At 39.0% G+C, this 23583-nt stretch overlaps 1 protein-coding gene across 2 annotated transcripts in view; it reads left to right on the plus strand.

Moving 5' to 3' along the window:
* The window catches only part of TENM1 (teneurin transmembrane protein 1), a 257419-nt gene that overhangs the window by 84868 nt on the left and 148968 nt on the right, over positions 1-23583 (plus strand). For both annotated transcript variants that reach the window (XM_035902110.1, XM_035902112.1), the window contains exons 3-4: positions 7615-7855; positions 21197-21435. In XM_035902110.1, coding sequence (XP_035758003.1) covers positions 7615-7855; positions 21197-21435 — 480 coding nt within the window. The remainder of the gene's footprint in view (positions 1-7614; positions 7856-21196; positions 21436-23583) is intronic.

A 23583-nucleotide genomic window follows, 5' to 3' on the forward strand; every position in this document is an offset into this window, starting at 1 on the left:
AGAATGAAAGCACCTGAGGAGCACTAGCTCTTCACTCCCCTTTGGCAATGTTTATTTTATATGAACACACATGAGTGTGTTTATATTGTCAGGTGCTTCTGCGTGATAACATTTAAAACTTGCATCCTATCCGCAGTACACAGCGTTATAACCTGAAACTCATTTCTGGTTACAAACTACAGCACAGAGAGTGGCATCTTACAGTGCGGTGTTTATGTCCAAAATTATTCTACTTCAGCAGTCAGGCTCCCAAGTTAAAACACTGAGTGATGGAGTTAATGAAGGAGGAGTAGTGCTGTTGTAGCTCTAATGGTCTACAGATATAAGTGCCCCTAAGTGAGGCAAAGTTTGTCAGGAAAGGTAATGTCTTTCATTGCACCAGCTGATACAGCTGGAGGAAAAAATAGCTAGCTTTGGGCCCAGGAACCCTTCTTTTGGTTTGAGTATATTAACATTTCCATCATCAGAAAAAGCCAAAACACTCCCCCACGCACACCTAAAAAAGAGAGTAGATCAGTCTTACTTCAAGAATTTTACAAAGTAAAATTGACAAGTTAAGTATATGGCACAAAGACGACAGATGCCAGAATTTTTTGAATCTTGAAAGGCAGAATATTATTAAATGCATCCTATCAGCAAAATTGGAAAGGGTGGCCATGTGATAGTTCCCTAGTGATAAATCACTGCCTTTCCTCTCTAATCAGTTCCAGCCTCCGTTCTTCTGCCTGAAAAATTCTCCCACATCTTCCTGCAGCCGAGTCAAGAAAGTTCGTTTGCAGAGACACTTCTGAGACACTTTGGATTTATTTTCCAAACCACTATGAGATCTCCAATATTTTTTTCACTTTTATCGTGCTACTAATTGATGCTTTACCAGAAATAGAGCCCAGCGGTGTTACCATCCTGCTGTGCAACAGTAATGGCAAATTACTGGCAAATACAGAAGCCCTGCTAATGAAAATTCCTGGTGCTCTATATTGCTAGACATTTTAAGCGACTGATACTTAAGACCATATGCAGGTAATAAAGTCCATTTATACTATTTAATTTGTGAAGATTTTCTGTTAGACTTGTAAGTAATTGAGCATTTGTTTGTTAGCAATGGACCAAAAAAATGTAAATTAAAATAATGGGAAAATCCCAGGTTAATATTAATGTACCTAAGTAAATACGGACTCGGAAGGAATTTGAGCTGAGTTTAGCACTATTTCACAAGAACAGAATTAAAGAAACATAAAACATTTACTTCTGCAAAAGCAGCCATGTTTTAAACAGGGACCTGCTGGTGATGCTCCCATCGTTCCAATTTAGTCTGGTGTTCAAAACTGGGTAATTATGTTTTTATAAAGGTTCCTAGAATGAGGTCCATTTTGAGTGTTTACAAAATACAGTCACTCGGGTCTTACAGTACAAGTTCTTGACTGCTAATGGAAAAATAGAGAAGGAAGTGCTGCACAGCCATCATAAGAAGTCCTTACTGTCCTTGTAGCTTGTATGCAGAATGGATTTTTTTCCTACACAGTTAGACCACATCACATTCAATGTAAATGTTACTCGTGTTTTTAAAAAGAGTTGAATTGCCATCGTGTTTCATTTTTAAATACGGCTAAACTTGGAAATGCTGAAGGAGAAATAAGTTTCTGTTAGCATTAGGAAATGATTAGAGTTCATATTTTACCAAATCTTTTTGTTAAAATGATCCACAGATTACAAGTAAGAAGCTGTTACCGGGTGTGTGTATAATTGTGAGGGATTGAACATATGCGATACCAAGAACATAAAGGAAACATTTAATGGGATCCATATGAACACATTGGACTGAGTGTTTAAATATTATACATCATTTGTTTGACATCATTACATTATTATAATATAAATCCAGCTGTGTTTTGTGCTCATTGACGCCATTCAAAGTATGTGGCATAAGATCTCTCTTAATATTTCTTTGGAAGTGAAGTGCTGTGTTTTCAGCACGGCCTAAATAATGATACGTAGGATTCGTTCTACTCTTCGAGTGGCGGTATGGTATGAGCTTGTATACTTGGCTCTTTGAGGGCACAGCTATCCTGATAAATAAAGTGCCCAGAGCCCCCTGATGATCCCCAGTGCTTAACTGGTCCCTCCCCCAGTCTGTTCTGGGCCATCCCAACCTGCTCAGCAAGGAAAATCTGCTGCCGCAGGGGCGAGCTCAAAGCACCTTGGGCGTGAGTCACTAGGCTGTGGCAGGGAGTAGGACTGGTCTCTGGAGGTCTCTAAATCTCTTTTACTTCATATGTAAATTTTGAGGCCGTATGACCTTTAGTTTATAAGCTTTCATTACCTTATAAACTTTGTTTTGCATAAAACCATATGGTTTCTAGAATTCTTTAGAGATGGTTGGTATTTTATATTCTGGAAGATTTACTGTGTAGTAAGGCTGAGAGAAAAATTATAGACAGCAAAACAATAATCTAAAGGTAAATTGGTGATAAAGGTACTGGTTAGATACTTTTGTATCCTAGTGGTCTGACAAAGTCTGTGAAGCAAAGGATTTTGCAGGTAAGGGAGGCAACTGGCTATTGAGCTACATCAGAAGGAGCCAAGTATAGAATAGATTATTGAAACACAATGTAAATTTATACATCAACAGAGCAATTTCATACATAATTTTTTTTTCATAGTCACCTCTTCTCAAAATATGTGACAGCAAAAATAAAAGGAATTCAGAGATAGGCAAAAAATAATTAGGGGCTTAGTAAGGTCCTTGGTACTTACATCGAAAAAGAATAATTTTAAATTTAGAATGGAAGGAAAGGTTGCAAAGATTTACACAACCTCAGTTAAGTACATTAACAGGTAGCAGAGCCAGCCCTCTGCAATGGTAGCACCTACATCTAATTCTTACTTTATCTTCTTAGACCCAGAGCATGAATCTCATTGTAAAATTGAGAATTTTTATTCTATGCTTTTTAGCTCTGGTCTTAAGCATTCAGATTCGCTGTCTTCCCTGCACGGAATCTTCTCCAGGTCTTCAGTGCCCATTTACATGAGTTGGGCAGAGTGCTCTGGGCATAATCCTTCCATTCCGTTAGATGGTGTCAGACACATCTTCTGGTGTGATGGCAGATGTAGCTGTTCCAAGGCTCTGTTTTGATAAACAGCATTAGGCTCCTTCATCTCCGCTTGAGAAAAAATTACAGATTGGTTTGTAACTGAGCAGTAGTACACCCATAGAACTTTTAAATAAACTAAATTAAGCTCTCTGAACATATGTTGCTATTTTGTTCATTAAATAACGGGTTGCAAGCTAATTCATACTCAGCTGAGGCATGTCTAGTTAAAAAAAATAAGTCTAACCTACCAATAAATAATGAATTTAGGATCGGAAAAATTAAAATACCTCAAAAGCACCACAGGTTAGATGCAAACCTTTTAAGGTTCATTACTTTTTAATATTTTCTCTCTGATATACTTCACTTGGTAACAATACAGGCTTTTGTAGTCTTGTCAGTAAATGATAAAACAGTTCAATTACCCCTTCTTTCTGTGTGGATCCAAAAAGTAAAGTATGCTTCAAAACTGTTAGGAAAATACTTCAGCAAAGGCCTGGCTTATTTTCAAAAGTAATTTTTAATCAGGTGCTAACTAGTTGATAAAGCTGCTTATTTCATTTTTGTCAGGCTATAAAGCAATTTCGCTACATGTTTATGATTACAAAAGCATTTTAGTCTGACTCTTAGGAAAATGAGTTCATGTTGGTGCTGCCCTTGTCCATCGATCTGTGCCTCCAAGAACTTTTGAGCAGGATGGCAGCACTCAGCTAACACGGTAAGGGGAGTATCTAAGTTATTAACTTCCCACTTTCAGAAAGATTTGTTGTATCTCCTTGAAGGAAAAAGCAGTAGCAGTAGAACTCAGCTGCCGAAGAGGAGCTGTTGAGGTCTGTGTTCCATAACCATGGGCTACCAAGCTCCATTACTAACTGCCGTGGAGCAGCGTGTGTTGAATATTGATCAAGGGCCGTCCAAAAGAACAAGTCAGAACCAAAGAAGAAGAAACATTCGGGACAGAAGCAGAACTCCCCCCTTCAAACTTCAAAGAAAGGAGAGCAAGTAGAAATCCTTCAAACTAGCAGTTTTTCTTGTTTCTAGCTAGCATCAGTACAGCGGTTTCTCTTCTGGAGTGAGTGCATGGAGTTTGGGAATTGTCTCAAAATAAAAAGCTGAACAAGTTAACATCATCAAGCCATAAAAATAATAATAATAAAAAAAAAGGGTGGGGAAAGAAGTTTTAAGTGGATTTTGTGGGTAGGTGGGGAGTGTGCAAGTTAGAGTAAAACGAAGCAGATCTGATGTACAGCAAAGCAGCAGAATGTTAGAGAGATCTTCTCAGGAAACATCACAGTTCTAGATGCGCTCTGCTGAAATGAGGGAACTATTTAAAAATAATGAATTCGCAAGGGAATGAATTCAGACATTTTCTAAACAGCCCCTTCTGTCTGTAAAAAACATGGGCTAAATGCAAGTGCAGGTGAGAAGGCCAACGGTGAGGGCCAAGAGCACCTCTTCTGGCTTGGACGCTTCTCAGATGAAAATCTGATTCAAAGCAAATTATTGTAACTGTAAAGTTTGAGCTGAAATCGTACTTTATAGTTACATTTTTAGGTGAATGGAAACTTCTACTGTGTCAGTGAAGGCATCGAAAGCAAGTAATGCTGTATTTGCGTATCATACATAGGCTTTTTGAGGTAATAAAATTAAAAATCTGAACATCATGAGCAATCATAAAAAATAGGAACGGGAGTTGTTATGGGTAGCGTTATGCTGAACAATAGCAATGGGATAAAAATTCATAGCTAAGCTCATTTCTGTATCACTCCCATACATTTTGGAAACTTGTTGGCTTTAGACAAACTATCTTGTCTAATATCACTCTTTAGGTATTTAAATGATTTTGCATTAAGTTATTTTACAGAGCCTACTGTTTCTTCAGAGTCCTGAGGACTCGTAAGGGTGCATATTTAGATATAATGCTGCTTTATATCCCAAGCAACAATTTTTGTGGTATAAAAATAAAGTTAATGAGATGTAGGCTTATTTCAAGCAAAATATTAATAACTTTGCCGAATCAGAAATTCTGTAATAACTAATTGGAAACTCGGGCTGATTCTCAGCATAATGAATTTGCATTGCATCACTGAAGTGGAGGTCTGATGCAGAAGACACGTCTTTAAATCACAAAAATACTTCAGAATCTCGTATGAGGTTTTCTGTGATGGCAGTAGCTGGGTGAAGGGGTGATAAGTGTGATAATTAAAAAGGAATCCCCCAGGAAATCGGATACATTAACGTATTGTGATGAATTGAACTGGGAAATGTAAGGTACCCTACCAACCAGAAATACTTTATGGTTCACAAAGCAGAACCAGTCTACTGCATGGCACAAACTAAACTATTTGTCGGGTAATTGCATGCTCTTGACAGGAGAGGGCCAGTACCAGTAAAAGGGGAAGAAAGGAACTAAAAGTTGTGCTGCCATATAGATGAAGTTTTTTTGACTACTTACCTAGAGAATCATAGAACTATTTAGGTTGGAACAGACCTTTAAGATCATCAAGTCCAACCGTTAAGAAGCAGTCACCTTGGCTGCTCGGCATTTGCTGCGTAGCGTTTGATGTACCTCGTAGCATCTAACCGCCTGTCCTGGCAAAGATCAGCAGTTTTCTAACACAGCAGTGGCACAGCCATTAAAATGACTCGTCACGCAAATTACAGGATGGATAATAAGCCTGCAAATTTTCTGTTGAGTGGATTTAAGATTGATGCCACTAAGTGAGGGAATGTCATTGATCAAATACTTGAGGATGCTGGACATCAAATATTATGTCCAAAATTTGGGTAGCTTTCAATTTTAAAATAGCAGGATACAGGATTTACTGAGATTAATTGTTATATGAAAGTGCCTTAGCAGATTATTTCAGAGCTCTGGACTGTTGACTCGTGACTTAATTTACTGAGGTCTCCAATTTTCTAATATGCTTAGAAATGCTTTTCTGATATATGCAAACTAACATTACTGTGTAAACCTTAATGCAACTGTAAGAATGCTGCCTTGATAAAAGATCAGTGAAATTATAAGGATTAAGCCTGGGCCAAATCCATGACAGCTTTGCTTATCACAGCATAGAAAAGCTTATGTGGAGCAGTGAACAACCTTGTTTCTCCAGTTGGGGTAAATTGTGGCTGTCACGGAGAAACACGTGCTTTTTTCCCCCCAGCTGTTTCAAGAAGGGAAAGGGGATGCTTTCATCTTTCACCTTGAAGACACATCATGCCATAAATTAAAGAAAGCATGCGTTGTAAATAGATGGCAACAACAGTTCCTTGCAGGGAATTTTTGCAGGTTCATCAGAGCTCTGCTCCAGCTGGGCTTGTGCAAATTTAAGTGGACATCTGCTAAGGTAAAAGGGAAAGTGAGGGAGGGTATAGAAATGGGGCAAAGCCACGCCAGGCACTGAGGTAAATTAGCTGGAAGAGTTTCAGGTTAACAGCGTCACAGTTCACCCAAGCTGGCAGCAATTTTTATCAGCATCTTCTTTGCAAAGTATTTATTGTTCTTTTAAAAAGGAATTTCTTGCCGTAATTACTCATAGCTGTGTTTCTTGCTGTCCTGAGAGGCTTTGGAGGCTCTTGCGGGAATCGGAGAAGACAAGATTTTATTGTCCCTTCAAAGTACTGTTACACCATATTTGTATCTTCGGTGTCTTTTGCAGGAGGATTCAAGCTCGCTGGCGCAGGCTGAGCTGCCTCAAAGCTGTGTCGCGGTGGTGGCGCAGTTGGAGCGTCCTGCTCGGGTGCTCGAGGGCAGCGCCGCGGGTCCCGCAGGGCAGCGGCAGCGCAGGCGGCAGGGCGCTGGGTCCCCACCACGCACGTCTCATTCCATCTCCTTCGCAACCTGGGCCGGGGGCTGCGAGCTCCTTGCCAGCTCCTCTGCCTTGAGCTGCCACAAAACCTTTTCTCAGGGTACCTGGATCATCAGTGCTTCAGACAGGCTTTAAGAGGGCCTTTCCCCAGGTCTTGTTTAACAAATGCAGTAACAGACTCGTAGAAATGCATTAACCTTGTTTTATGAAAGATGTTTGTTAGGTGGTAGGACTTACTCAATTATTTCCTCTCTTGATTTGAAGTGCAAGACTAATTCTTATACTGTGTCTGTTTCTTTCACCGACGTCCTTAAATGAGATTTATGCCTCATGAAATCAGTTGGTATCTGTGCTGCAATTCAATGTCAACTTGATTTATTTGTTCTTCACCCTCTTCCCCAAAAAAATCCTATGACAAATTAAGTGAATGTTATATTTTCTTCTTTTTTTTCCTTTTTCTTTTTTTTTTTTTGTTGAACTACTGAACTACAGTGCTGGAGGGAGTGTGTCTATGTCTGATACTCTCTGTTTCAGTGGAGTACTATATCTTAAATTATTTCATGTTGCAACAACATTTTACAGGCAACTGGGTTAACAACGTGATGAAGCACAATGCTTTAATCCCAATAAATACTGTATCATGCGCATGCTCTCTTCATCTTTTTAAAATAATAACGCTTTGTGGGTTTCTTTCCTTTTCTTTGTTGTTTCAGATATGCCAGGTAGCCCACACAACCAGTTCACCTTCAGGCCCCTCCCGCCGCCGCCTCCACCACCGCATGCGTGCACCTGCGCCAGAAAACCCCCTCCAACAGCCGATTCTCTCCAGAGAAGATCAATGACCACCCGCAGCCAGCCCAGTCCTGCTGCCCCGACTCCCCCCACCAGTACCCAAGATTCGGTGCATCTCCATAACAGCTGGGTCTTGAACAGCAACATCCCGCTGGAAACCAGGTACAAACCAACCTGTTGTCTGATGTTGACAGGAGATGGTGATGGGGAATTACCGGTTTGTTGTTCAGGACGTGCCAGCGCATTTTGATTTGAGGCCATGTCGTGTAGCCATGTGAGGCCTTATTTACTTGATTCATCTAGATCATTAATGCTTATAAAAGCACGTGTTTTGCAAAGTTTTGGAAGATGTGGATTTCCTTGAGGTGTGTAGATTACATAGGTATTTTAGAGTTGTATGCAGTCAGGATTTGTGCTTGTGTACTTGGCTCATCCCTCCCACCTTCTCCCAGGGCCATTTTGCAATCAGCAAATAGAAGTGTTGTTTAATCGATGGACTCTGGCACTTCTGGAGTCAGGCACTGTTCAGGCTGTGGCTTTCCTGTGGATAAGAAATGATAGGAAATACGACTAAAATTGTGTTTTCCTTAATGTGTATTTAAACGCTTTCTTGCCTATATACACAAAGAATATAATTGGATAATCATTTGGTAATGGAGAAATGATACAGGGCCCAGGACAGGTATTGAGCATGGAGAGCCTTACCTCTGGGAGCTGGGGAAGGGAGGGTTCAGCTTCAGGATCATTCACAATTTACACAAGTAATCTACTCTGAAAAATAATTGAAAGCAAATACATTCTGTATTCAGCAAACCTGTGTTTCAGTACCCAAAGTTCTGACACAGAGGGAGATAACACAGTTGCCTCTGACCTCCTGGCTATAATAAGCTTTTTGTGTTCCTGGTAACTATTAGCTAATTTGGTGGCTTTCAACTCCAGTTGCGTTTGCTGACTTGATGCTTAAAACAAGCCCTTGATTTTCTAGGACCTTCTTCCTCTCCAGCGTGAACAGAGCACCAAGAAGTTTTGACTAGGATTTGCTTTGGGTTTTGGCATTTTAAAACATGTAAAGTGCATGAGCGTCTGAAAGTTGTGATCGGTGAAACATGAATGTCTGAGGTCCAACTAATCTGATCCAGAGAATATGAGGTCTTACACATAGAAACATTTTCTTTTTAGTACACGTATGTCCAAGGGCCAGTTATCACAGTTAATCACTGAAACCTAAATTTTGTTCCTTTATAAGAAGGTTGGTTTTATTTTATTACGAAACTTAATTTCAGCATATGTCTTTGAACACTTAACCGCTGCTAATCAGAGGTGACAAATTAAGTTTTTCTTCTCTGAAAGGCTATTAAGTTGAGATTGAAGAATAACCTGATTCATTCTGAAATAAAACTTCCTTTATTTGTCTTAAGGACAACTCACAAAAAGAATCAAGAAGGATGGAAACTTTTCTCCAAAACTGAACATAAACAAAATTTTAGTTCAGGCTGTTCCTTCTAGGGCTCGCCGTTTCATTTTACGTAACCTTATAAAGATAAATCTCTGTCGTATCTGGTGTAACAAGCTTATATATTCTATGCTTTCTGCTGCATATAAGGCTGATCCCTGGGTGTTCTGTACCCGTTAAGTACCTTTTGGTGCTCTTCAATTAACAGGTAGATCTGGTTTAGCTTTTCTGCATCCCTAGTCACTATATTCTCATCAGACCTCGTTGGGGAAAATACTTCGCAATTTTAAGTCTCTTTAGAGTTCAGTCTAATTTTTCTGGTTTCTTATTATTTTTGCAAATTTGAAACTTCTCATGAAGGACAAATACATAGCTACGTAGTTATATCTGTAATTAAATAATTGGATACTGATGAAAGGGCTGTGCAGCGGATTAGGAATTCAGACTGGAAAACATACTGTGGGCTACCAGTTAGCGATTCACAAAGTCTGGGAATTTCCCACATTCCTACCCTTCCATGGTTGTTTCGGCTGATTTCGCACACCCTCTGGTAGCTCACTGCAACCTCTCACGAAGCTGGCTGAAAGGCTGTATAATCTGAACGTAGAATCTGTGAGACTGTTTGCCGAGATGTATCTGCAGTTTATGTGCGGACAAGTGATATAGCAGGGGAACGTTGTAATAAAAAACATTTGTGATCACCTCTTCCCAGAAGTCTATAGTACACGACACAGCCTTAGAGAAAAGAAGGGCTTGCAAGCCTGTTTTTTCCTCCTTTATCAGGGAATGATTCAGCTAGAACTGAACAAATACTTTGGCCTAATATCTGGATTCTCTTGCTTTCCTTCTCCATTTATGTTTAGCTGCCCATTAAAAATAATCCTACAAAATAAAGGGAAACATGTCAGTGGCAGCTGTATTTCTGTGCTAAACCTTTGATAGTACCAAATCTACCTAATATGTACATACCTAATATGTGTAAGAAGATTTTTTTTTATTTTTTATTTGGAACATTTGCAATCAAAAAGACGACTTAGACAGTAATGTATTCCCTGCTGTAATAACTAGGCAAAACCCAGAATGCACACGTTCAGCTTTTCTTTCAACTGTATCTCCCGTTAATCCATAAACAGCACATGTGTTTGCATGGTTTATCTACAGCCACGTAATATTAGGGAATTTTCAGACAGGAAAAGATTTCCTAGGACTAACTGTGTGACTGTAAATCCCGTTCACTCTGACCAGTCAGAAATGAAGCAAGTTTATGAGTCTGCTCATAATGATAATGTGTCGTATTTATGTAAAAGGAAATTCTGAGGTTTGAAAGGTTTGCAATGCTCTGATTAAACATGTATTCTTATGTAATTAGAATTTGAAACCCTAGATTAGACTGCAAAGGGCTGCAGTAAAGACATACACTGAGGTAAGTGTTCTGAAGGATTTTTTGTGGAGTAAAACTTTGTTATATTTTTATAGAAAAGGGAAAATCAGAAATTCTGTTTTGTCCTTCATCTAGAGGTGTTACATGCATGGACTAATCCGCAAAATGAAGAGACTGACTTGGAAAGAGGAAATTACTTGTTCAAGTTCACACAGGCTTTTGGCAAAGCCCAAAATAGAGCCTAGATACATGTCACTGCCAAGGCCAGTCCTCTAACTCTGGCAGTTATTCTGATGATAAGCAACCCAAATGAAAATAAGAATTAGGAACACCTTTGAAACTTCAGAGGACGTGTCTTAGGATAGCTGTTGGTGAGGAAATTGGAGAAGAGCTGTACCTGTAGGAGGGGTAACAGCTCAAACCGCCGACGGACCATGCTGCAGCCCTCAGCGCTGCAATGTGCCTGTAAATGCAAATGCAGGCTCTATCTGTATGCATGCACACACAGATTGAAAAAAAGCCAAACCCATATTCATTATTAAAATGACTTATGAACATGCAGTAATTTCATTGTCACGCAGAAAAATAATTTGTAAGTGTTGCCAGAAAAAGGCTGCAAGGATCTCTCACACCACATGAAAACACAGGAAACATTGATTCTCTTTTTTAGGATAATGTTATCGGGCTCTTATATAAATTGATTTTTTTTCTTCTCCCCCAGAATAAAGTACTTGCAACCTATTGCCTATTCCCTTCCTTTCCGCTAAAATAATTGTTTTTTCAGGTTTCATAGACACTTTGCTCTAATGTTTCAAATCTTATGATTTACAGTGTAATACATTGTCATTATCTCTGACAGCCCCATCTGAACATAGCTTACTACTTTTTATGGAGTATGTATTAAACCCTGACAATTCAAAGGAGTGTTTTTCATTTTCTCCATGCCCTGTTAGTTGACTCAGTATTTCTTTCCATATCTTGCTTTTTTTTGTGGTGTTTGCTATTTATTTTCCCACTTCAGTCAAATTCCCACATAAGAAGAAAAAACTAGGTGTTAAATAGGGATTTTTTACCTGACATTATTTCTGATCCTCCCTGTAGTCTGTTACAGTTCATTCATGGATAAACTATTGGATACGCTTATTTTGAGTAAAGTTTTGCATTCACATTACCCAAGCATTAGAAATTTTAAGTTTTCTGTCTAAATATCAAAACCTACCTAATTTTGATTTTGTTTCAAAGTGTTTATTTTTAGTCCCATTCGGTGCTTCAGTATTTTACATATCTGCTTGTTCCTTCCTTTTTCAAATCAAATTTCTTTCCAGTTCCTCTAACCCATTTAGCGGTGTTGGCAGGAAGGTTAATGCTGTGCTGAATGGACTGAAATCTCCCTTCACTGCGCTGGCAATGAGCCAAGTACTGTGGAAAAAGACAGCTTAATTTAAGCAATCTTATCACCATGGTAATAGCTCCTCTAAGGGGACACTGAGGTACCAGACCATGAACCTGAGATTCAATTATCATTAATTTATATAAAACTTTGAAGTACTAGAATAATAAGAGAAGTATTGGGGGTTCAAGGCAGATTTTTAGTAACTATTCAGCAATATTTCAGAGCCCTGAAGTTTGATTATGGCTCTAAACCCTTAAAAACTATGAGAGTTTTGGAGTTCAAGAAGTTTATCCAGCTCCTCACATAGGTGGAGTCATTCTTTTCTGTATTACATAGATATTTAAGGTGCATATTTAATACTATCTGGATTTCTGTTTTCCTGGAAATATCATCTTGTTTATAATTCTGTTTAGTAGAGGGGACATCTTGACAACTGTCACTTCTCAAGAGATTTATTCTGTACTGCGGTTTTCCCTTGTTCTTTTTAAATCAAGCTCATAATATTTGTGCTCTTCAAAAAGTGCATTGATGGCCTTTCAAATCAGAAACCTGTACGTACTCACTTTCTGTTTAAGCTGAAGTAGTGCTAAAAGCAGAAATAACTCAAGAAAAATGCACATATAAATACACACACATGGTTCCGTGTGAGCTCTTGGGAGGTTTATTCTTTCTCCTTGGTCTCTTCATTTGAGCATCTTGTGAATCTTGCCCCCAGTGCAGAGATACAGAAAGCGCTTTTGTGCCTTCCTTTTTCCCAGTTCAAGGTTTCCATAGCAAGCAGAACGGCTTTTACAGCTCCCCAGGCACCCAGGTGTTGATGAGCATAATCCACCGAGCTGGGAGACAATTACGGTTTGAGCAATGTAACTCGTTAGGAACTTGTTTGCGAATGGAGCCTACTCCTGAGCTGCATGATCGGACTTGTGGTTACTCCAGGAATAAATGCAGGGCAGGGCTTCATTTACGATCTTTCCTTCAAATCATGTTGGTCGGTATTTGCTATTACGACATTTCACTTGTATTTTGTCATTTTCTGCTTAATTAAACAATAAATCTAACCTATTGAGAGGCTGACCATATTAAAACCAGACACATGGCAATTTAAAAATTCAGTCCAAGTCGCGTGTGTTTTCACTGCACAGCAGAAAAGATCTAAAAATGTTTAAGGCTGCTGAATTGTAGAAGATAAATTGAAAACTGTAAATATTACCATGAACTTAAAATAAAAGCTGTAAATATGACCCTAAATGTAATAATGCGAGAATGAAAACATCTTTTATGGAAATAAAAATATAAACATTTGTCAGCTCCAATGAAGTACAATTTTCATGTCTGCAGCAATGGCACTCGAGGGTTCTTCTTTTGAATAGTTTGAGATCCAGTCACTCAGGACAATCAGGAGATATAAATTGTTCACGTACTCTACTGTATTTTGGTTTGGGGAGGAGCTCTGGTGTGGGCTTCCCTGGAGCAGGGCGGGGGATGGTTTTTGTATGTGTAGGGATTTTTTTAATGCAGATTTAATATAGGAACTTGAACAATCACGCCGCAGACACTCTTCGCTCATTGTTTTGAATAATGGAATAGTGTATAAAGTTATACCTAAAAAGAAAGAGATGCTGTTATTTTATGGCCACCGATAAGCAAGCAGCCTGTTAGCTTTCTACAAAACACCGTGTTTACATTTACGAAACCAGAAACGCTGAATATAAATTTTGAAAGAGAAAGGTCATTACAGGTTAATACAAAGGGTCTCGGCTCATTTGGAAAACAGAGACCGTGAGAAAGGGTCAGAGATATGCAAAAGGGTCCATCTCTTCATTTCAAAGGAAATCCCATATGTATGTGTAATGTTATTGCCTGGGAATGTGTATCTGTCCCCTGGATAGCTACTTCTAGAAAATCTGGTTTGGAAGACTGGATAGTATTCCCACAGTTAATATGACACACATCTTGTCAAGTAAAATTTGTGTTATTTGTCACAGCAGCTGTACAGCTTGGCTTTAGACCATATGCGTAGGTATTTGGGAGTATCAAATGCTAGTAATAAAAGTCAGTTAGAACATGCATGAACACCCACAGGAAGAAATTCATGGCAAAGAGAACCGTGGGGCAGCTACTTCAGTTATCTCATTCCTTTCTTTGGATTAAGTCATGTTCTAACCACAGAATATAGGCAACAAAATTACAATATTAGTATTTTTATCCTTCTTGATTCATGGTTTCAAAGTCATCTGCAAATATTGCATACTATTCTTTCTCTAACTTTTGTAAATATTATTGTAAGTATTATTGTTCTCATTTTCCACATCAAAAATTTTAAAATGTATTGAAAAAGATTAGAGCAAACCACGAGTTTATTCCTTCCTTACCCCACGAATCTCCGTGTGCATCGATCGGTTTTACTCTGCTGTTGTTTGAGTTGTAGTGCTAAAGGTAAGTTCTAAGCCACAGAAAAGCGCTTTTGAAAACGACTGGATTAATGTAGCAGAGGCACCATGTATCATCATAATAAAGCCCGTACTGATCTATACAAGAGTAATTTATGTCCCCAGTGTGGTAGGTTTTGTTTTATCTTCCCCTCCCCCCGCCCCCCCCAACTAAATAGCCAACGAAACCAGAAGACAGTTGAATTTTGGGCACTGTTCTATTTTAGAAGCTGTTCTTGATTGATTTTGGCACTGTCCCATATCCATATAATTATTGTCCCAGATTTCTACCAGGGACTTGAAAGTTTAGTCACCTGGTTAACAGGATTAGCTTGCCTACAGCAACAACAGACAAGTGAGTCGGCATCATGTCACTTGTTGTTCTGTACTGAAGCGAAAAGTAAAGGATACAGATTCTTTTTTTACATCCTTTCACATCCAGGGTCAGCGGGCTAAGTTTTCAAACACCATGTAAAGAAAACATGAGTGAATAAAGGGAAGCAATTCTATGTGAAGGATTCAAAAGGCAAGTCCTGCTCAAAGAGAAAATTTTAACAAAGCAGTTCTATTCCCAAAGACAAATCTCTAGGGCGTTTCAAATGCATTTCAATTATACATGTAAAAATAGAATGATAAAATAAATTCGATAAATAGTCTTCATAGCCATTTCCCTCTTCTTTCACCCATGAGCATTCTTGTTCCTACAATTCTTGTACACAAAAAGGTAAAACAAGGCAGATAAAATTATAGGTCAGATTCTATCTATAATTATAAGTCATGTCTTACATTCACATCCAATGTTCCTGGGTTGGTTTTCAAGATGAGGGTACAGTGCATATGCCTTTGTTGTCAAGTAGGTGTCTTGGTTTTGTACTGTATACTTACCTTAGAGTAGCTGTCTTGGTTTTATGCTGTATAATTTGCTGACTACTATATGCAAGATTTATAAATAGAGGTCCATATTCTGATTATTATCTTATAGAAGTTTCCTTTTTTTTCCCCCTCCCACTTGGGGTACAGAATAGGATGGATAGAAAATCAGGAGAAGGCAGATTTCTGCTTCTTCCCACTGTCACGGGAAATATTAAGTGACTTAAAGGGTCAGGTAACGATGGGCTCGTGGGCTCTGGAATGGGCTCAGGCTCTGGAATGGGCTGCCCAGGGAGGTGGTCGAGTCCCCATCCCTGGAGGTATTTAAAAGAAGGGTAGATGAGGTGCTTAGGGACATGGTTTAGTGGTGGGATGGCAGGCTTAGGTTAAAGGTTGGACTCGATGATCTCAAAGGTCTTTTCCAGCCAAAGTGATTCTATGATTCTGTTTGCCAAAGTAGATGGGCAACTGTATCAGTTCCAAATCCCTTTTGGCTACCGTCTTTATGTATTTTCTAGTTATGCTAAAAATCAGAATCATTCTTATGTTTCAGCTACTACACCTCTTAAAAATTCCCATTGCAATTCTGTTGACATCCAAAAGAATTACTTCAACTGCCTACTTAAACACTGGTATAGATACACGGTTGTATATATTATATGCTTTTATAGATGTTAGTTGAAAAGAAACTGAAAAATTTAAATGATCAAACTGAAGACCTTTTAGTTTTCCTATCACATAGCAATGCAGCAATTTGTAACACTTTAGGTAACTACTTCTTGAATGTGAACCACATACAAGTGCAAATGTATTCCTACTTGGTTTATCCAGAAGAAATGCAGACTAATTTTTTGACCAAGGTATTGCAAGATTTGTGTTTCCACTAACTCACCCAGTAGTTCACTTTCAAATCTGCTTTTGTTCTTCATTTTTTTCCCCCCTTTGAAACGTGTAGTTTTTAATGGAAATGGAAGGAAAGCACATTATAGGTACAAATGAAGGTGGACTTCTAGGCCTACAGATGCTGGGCACAGGGTGAATGCACAGAACTTACAGAAGGGACATCAAGCCCTTGACAAAGTTAAGGGACGTTACTACAGTAGTGGGATATAAAAATATTTCTCCGAATTTAATTAAGGAATTGGGGGGGAGGGAGTTTAATCTGGTGTCTGTAATAGTATTACGTTACCACCACGTGAATTCAGTTGGGATGTTGTCGCTTTTATAAGCCTTAAATTACCATTCCAGATAAGAAACCAAAAGTACATAACAAAATGTCCTGATAGAGAAGGGTGTAAAGAAAGAAATGAACTCCTGTTCTCTAACCTTCTCCTAGCTGAGAATTCATCATTTTTGTATGAACTGCGCTCTTGGAGTTCTATGCCATTCCTCTTGAGGTTGAACAAGAGAACTTAGGTGAGCCGCGTGAAACTGCTGCTTTACAGAAAGCAAACTGTTCTGTGGTCAGCAGGACTCGGAGGTCTGATTCCACGCCTTCAGTCACCCAAACTCCCCAATACCTCCCTTCCCTCAGTCCTTGTCTCTTGCCTGGGCATGTCAGGGTAGCAGGATTAGACCCAGCTTTTGATCAGCCCATGTGTGTTTAGCTTCATTAGCCACCACGGGCTGTCCTGGCTGGGTGGCTGGGGGGGCTTCAAGAGGACAGAGAGCTGAGGTTAGAAACAGGAGCTCACTGGGGCTTTTGCTGGGGTTTTTTGAGAGGTGGGGGTTTTGGTCCTCCCTCCTTCAATTCTTATGAGTCCGATAGGATCTTTTTCCTCCAGTTAACTTTGCTTGAGAGGATTCAAAGTTCAAAAGTTTTCCATTTGTAGAGATGAACAAATGGATAGATAAGCAAACAGACATTGTGCTTACCTTCAAGAGGGAATGTTTTCCAGCTGCCTCGTTTACATGTGAAACTATTACCGAGCCTTTAATATTTATTTATATATTGGAATTATCAGTGTAATAATATTAAGTGAATTTTATTTCACAGGCAAATGCCTTACAGATTATGTCCTGTATTTCTCTTTTTAAGAGAATATTATCACCTTCTTTATGGATGTTTTTGACGGTTTTGTGAACATTTAGAATTTCCCCACTTGGAACAAGTGGTCTTACCAATCATCCTTATAAATTCTCTGATTTTTCATGTGTTCCCACTTTAAAAAAAAAAAAAAAAAAAAAAAAAAAATTCTGCCGGAGCCGAAGACGACAGATGATTCTGCCGATGCCTGTAGAAAGAAAAAAAAAAAAAAAAAGAAAAGCCTTAGCATTTCTCTTAGATGGAATATTAAAGCGCACACCAGGCTGCAGTCACATCTAAACTTTTGAACTGCGATTTTTATTGTTTTGCTCTTTAGAGAGAGCGCCTGATTTTATAGAATTGATAGCAACAGCTTAGCGTGTCCTAATGTCCTTTGGGAGCGGTGGTGTGCTCAGACAGATGAGGAGTCGTCTGAGTTTATGAGAACATAGTCGCAGTCCAGCTTTGGAAATTTGTCTTTGTGCCACCAGTGTTTTTCAAATTCTATCGAGATGTCTTTGGGTACTCAGCATACTCTCCCAAAAATGGCAGGCATAAACAATTGTGATTTTTAACATTTTCTCACCGCTATTTCACTGGTAGCTCAGCTTCGGTGTAGCATTGCCTCAGAATCTGTGTTTTATTACAAGTTAGAGCTATGTACATTCTCCTCTGTGCAGAGGGAGTAATCTGTCTAAAAGGGTGTGAGCTGGATCTGGCTTCTGTGCACTCTTCTGCTAATAACGAAATCCCCCTGCACACCAGCATTTCACCATCAGGCTGCGAAGCCACGTTTATAAACCCCTGTGCAGGAGAATGGAATTATTCCTGGCTATTGATTGCAAGGACTTTGTTAGAGCCTTAATAATAACTTTCAGTTCAGCATTTCCTTCCCTCTACCCCTGGTATCTTTGAGCTATGCACCATAAAGGACAATCAATACTGCCAATATCCGACCATTTTGCTGTAATTTCCAAAAAAAAATTTAAATGAGAAATTGTCAAGTAAGTAGGTTTTTGTCATTGTGTCTTGAAAAATGTGAAGCAAGTAAAGGACTATTGACTTTATATATATATAGTTTGTGTGTATATATGTATACATACTTTACATATGTATATGCTTATATATAATATTTCTCATTTTATATGGTGATTCTGCTTCCTTGAATATCGATAGGAATTTTGCCGTGACGTTCCTCCTTACCGCAGGTCTGAGTGACCGTGTATCTCGTTAACTGCTGACTGCAGAGTAAGGCTTCACGTACTCGCAAAAGCCTTCGTGTGCGGCAACGAAGCATCGAAGCCAAAATAACCAACTGTCTGCTCGTGGCCTGATACGAAGGAAGCAGATTTATATAGCCCTGTAGACAGTTACATTACTTCATTTGAATTTATCGTTTTACTATATTTGAGCTTAAAATTTTTGAACTAAAATAGTTACGGGTAACATTGCCATGTTCAGAGCGTTGCTATCTATATGATGTATATCTCTACAACTGTGAAAGTCAGTGGGAAAGAAAACTAGAATGTGTTGTCTAATGTAACGCCAAGATGCTGTACTCAGGTTCATTGTCCTTTTTTTTGCTTGAGTGCTGTTTACTTGGATAATAAGTATGAAGAAAGAGTAACTAGTACTCAGCATAAGCAACACGAAAATTTCCTTCTTGTGGTTTGTCAAAAGGCTCCTGACACGTAGGCACCGTAACCTGCAATGCAAGCTAACCAGTATTCGCATTTACCTTCTTTTTTATGTAACTGCCCGAATAAAATAGGCCCTTTAAAAGATAAAACTGCTCTGTAATACCTTTTTATTTTCTATAATCTGGCATTTTGAGAACTGTAACCTTTCTTTTAAAATCTTATAATGGAAATACATAATATCATACCCATTACACCATTTTAGCAATTACCTTTTCAGGAACATGTATTTACAATATTCTTAAAGTCAAATGTCACAGTATAATCATCTTTCATACTCTTTGAGTGTTTGAACCTGTGTAGATCCCGCTGTGAATCCATCAAAGAAATTCTACCAGCATGGTTTGATTGATCCATATATGTATTCAAAAACTTGCCTTGTGCCTCCCTGAAGATGTAAAGGCACATTTGTCATTGGGAAGATTCTGGACCGTGTCAACATTGGCCAGTTAACTTCAGCGGTGAAGCGTGCCTGTGGCTTTTGGCTTGCAGGCATGCCACGTGATTCTAGATGCAAGATCCTCCTTCAATTTGGTAGAAACAACTGAGGGCAACTTGCACCCCCAGCACAAGTGGCACGGTAGTGCTTGCCTGGGGTCTGCAGAGCACTCGCACGGCTCTCAGCTGGTGGAAGAACAGGAGAAAAGGGTTGTATAGGAACCAACAGCAATAACAGCCACAGATGCTCTTACTCTGGAGCTGGGAGCTCATATGAACGGGGCACGGTTCAGAGCACCTGAACTGCGAGTGGGGTGTTGCTTCACATCTGTATCCGACTCCCAAAGCAAAGAGCTGGCAAGCTCAGGAGAGTTGAGTGCTGTTCTCTAGGAAATGCGTTCCTGAGTCGGAGTTCTCAACAGGCTACAGAGATTCAGGCTAAAACAGTGACCTGGTACCAGCCCTGTGGCCAAGGCAGTCCTTGTTCTTGCAAGCCGTGCAGTGTCAGTGCCCCTTCACTTGCTTTCTCAGCTCAGACCTGGTGGCTTGAGGCAGAGGGACGCCGAGATTTGTTCTTTGGGTGCATGCTGTGGCATGTGATTTAGATGTGCACCTCTTGGAAAAGAGTGCACTGAAGAAGCTTGCTCATTACATTAAAAAAAAGAAAGAAGGTCCAAAGAAAGTTGGTGTTTCCAAAAGAACGCGTGGTTGGGGTGGTCAGCCTACAATGTGTCCTTTTTTGCCACGATTTCTGAGCGCATAGCACAGTAAGTTGTTGTTTAAAAATTAAATATCCTTTCCTAAATCCTCTTGGAGAGCGCTTGCCAGTCCTGAAAAGTATCCATCTTCCTACAGACAGCCACTCGATATTTCTGCACCAGAGCCTGTTCTGCAAGGCACATTTCTGTACCTTATTTTTTTGTGCTAATGTGTGTCTCTGCTATTTTTTCTTGAAGGCAGTCAGTCCTCCAAAATATGCTGAAATAGGTCTCCAAATGAATTCTTTTCAGTATGTTTGAGAATCACCACAGTAGGCAAAAGCATTTGAAGAAAAACTGCTCTCAAAATAGCTCAATTAAGAATATTAAAGAAATTGTGCTCACTATACAGTAACTACAGTCCTTCAGAATGGATTATCCTTGTAGGTTTTCCACTAAGTAGTCACCTTTCTCTCTTTTTTCCTTTTGCCTTTTTCCTTTTTTTTGCCTTTGCCTTTTTTTTTTTTTTTTTTGCCTTTTCCTTTATTTTTGGCCTTTTTCCCTTTTTTTGGCCTTTTTCCCTTTTTTTGGCCTTTTTCCTTTTTTTGGCCTTTTTCCTTTTTTTTTCTTTTTTTTTTTTTTGTTTTTTTGTTTTTTCCTAAATTCTGGAAAGAATCATGGTAAAAATAAATAATCAGAGTGGTAGTGGCTTCTGCATTTTTTTTGTACTCTTGGTGAGATAAACCTGGTTGTGCGTTTGTGGATGGAGTGGGTTCTCCTGGCAACAATTCTCATGTCTCAGGCACGCCGGTGTAGCAAGGGGGTGCACGTCTTGGAGGACCCCCAGGTACTGAACTTTCCTCAGCATTACTCTGAACCACTGGGAGGATAGTTTAGAATTCATTTACGCTATATTGTTTCCCTAAAAAATGGCTGGAAATCTTGTGGTGTGGTTGAAAAACTTGCGGTACAGAGGGTATTCAAATACTTGTGTTCCTGTCTTTGATGTTTTCTGTGGATATGTGCAGTATTTATCATACAGTGCTTATATAGTTCCTTTCGCTTCTTAAATCACGCAGTGGTTTTTTACAACATGGTTCTTTGTCTTCTTTTCGTAGGCATTTCCTATTTAAACATGGATCTGGGTCTTCAGCTATCTTCAGCGCAGCCAGTCAGAACTATCCTTTAACATCCAATACTGTTTACTCTCCACCTCCTAGGCCTCTTCCTAGAAGTACCTTTTCCCGACCTGCCTTCACTTTTAGCAAACCTTACAGGTGTTGCAACTGGAAGTGCACTGCTTTGAGTGCCACTGCTATTACGGTTACCCTGGCGTTGTTGCTAGCCTATGTTATCGGTAAGCCTCTCTTGCTTTTCTCTGCTGAATGCTTCTTTACCTTTTCTGTCCTGTTGTCTTGCTTGCTTTTACACTGATACCAATCGTGTTTTACTAATAATGGTTGCCACCGGGTGCTTTGGAAATTCTGGCGAACAAAACGCTAAGTTGGCCAGAGGTTGACTACAACATGGAATTCTCATTAACTTTCTACACTGTTAACCTTGATACTGCCTAATAGAGAAAGAAATATTATTCAAGATGACATGTTTATACTAGCAGAGGACTCCTACTGGTTTTAATTGCTGTGATATTTTTCTTAAAGTAAACATTAGGTTTTCACATTAAGCCTTACAACATTGTCGCTCTTAAAGCACTATTCGGAAAAGACTGATAATGCTTAATTGTATTTTGCCTTCCTACCTGTATTTCATGTCTTTCATCTGATCACAGTTTAAAGCTTTCATTTTTTCCTCTTAATTCTTATATCATTGGCTAGAATGACAGCTAGCTCTAAAAATACGTAGCATTTTACACCATGTTTTCTAAGATATATTTTGCTGTCCCTTTATTGAATTTATGTCTCAGAAAAATGTTGCCTAGATTGAAGTGCGGTTACTTAATTTCAAACTCATCTTTGTAAGTACCTAACTTCGCAGTTTTGTTATCACGATAGATTGGCAGGATTCACCAGAGCAGCTAGAAACACCTTCCTTTTTTTTGGAAGATAGATATATTGGAGGTGGGCTTGGAGGCAGAGCAAGTCTTTGTGACTTACGATATGACATTTGGGTTGAACATTAATTATCACATTGGTTTTTCAATCTGAATTGAAAATATTACGAAATGTTCATTATGTAGAATCTTAGAATGTGACTGTGGCTTCCATAAACATAGAGAAATCTCACCAATTTTTTGCTTGTGTGATGCACTTTGTCACACGCACTCTTGGTTTGTTGATTTAGTTGCCAGTTGGCAGGTGGGCAGGAGCCAGAGTATCCCCAACATCTTATAGCTTGAACGGGAATAGCTCTGGGTTTGCCTGGAAGAGTGCTTTGTACTTGGTAAAACTTGTACAGAGATACGAGTACAGATGCCTCCAATCCGACAAGTGGCTGATTTATTCTCTGAATAAATGTCTTTATAGACAGACTCTTTTATTTCAGTCATTTTTGGTTTCCACTGTGGTTTTTTTTTTTTTTTTGTCCCATAGCAACAAAGTTCTGGTTACTGTCAGGGAGATGCTCATCAGGAGGGACTTTTTCTAACATCCTCATCTAATGCAGATGGGAAAGCAGATTTGATCATTTCTGGTGTATGATTATTTGAAAGCACCTGAGGATCTAGTAAGCTACATTAATTGCAGATTTACAGAACAGCTGGTGAGCATATGCCCTCAGTTAGGACTGGCTGTATAATTTTTGCAGCCTCATCTGGTTGCTACATATATATCCCACCCACACCATTTTGATTTTATCTGGATGAAGCACTGTCTGCTTCATCCCTGCTTAGATTTCAGCCTGCCACTGAAAATTTTTTTAACTTTCTAGAGATACACCGCCATGTGTCATCAGCCTGAGAAGGCTGTAAGTGCTCCATGTCGCTATGAATTAAAAAGCTCTATATGAATTCCCTGTAGACATGTCTTGTGTTTATCTTAAGCTAAAGGTGTAACGTGTTTTCTTTAATTGGGCAGAACTAGGTAAAATAAAGATATCTTTGCATTTTATAAATAATTGGTGTTTCTAGTTAAGTTTTCTATAGCAAAATATAAATCTCTGAAGCAGGAATTTTAATTCAGAAAAGTTTCCAAGATGCCATTTTTTGCTCTTGTTTGCCCCTGAATTTTTTCAGTTGCATAATCCTGCAGATTCAGGTAGTTAGTGTCAGTTCGTTTATTCCAAATTAATATTAATGCTGCCCATTTCTGGTTGTTTAAATATTTACGTAAGTTCATGGTCTGTTCTTATGAGCCGGGTATCTTAGTTCTTTCCCTTTTGTTAGGTATGAATAACAGCATATAAACTATTTTCAAAGTTCACTTGCTCTGTAGGGTTTCATATTTGCATATCTTTTCACGTCAGAAATTTAAATGTGCATGTTTTAAATAAGAGTAGTTGAATATACAAAACCAGACTGTATGTAACACTCTGAAGTTAAAACTCATCC

This window comes from Egretta garzetta, unplaced genomic scaffold, assembly GCF_000687185.1.
Source record: "Egretta garzetta isolate BGI_Z169 unplaced genomic scaffold, ASM68718v1 scaffold411, whole genome shotgun sequence".
In the NCBI taxonomy this organism is placed as follows: Eukaryota; Metazoa; Chordata; class Aves; order Pelecaniformes; family Ardeidae; genus Egretta; species Egretta garzetta.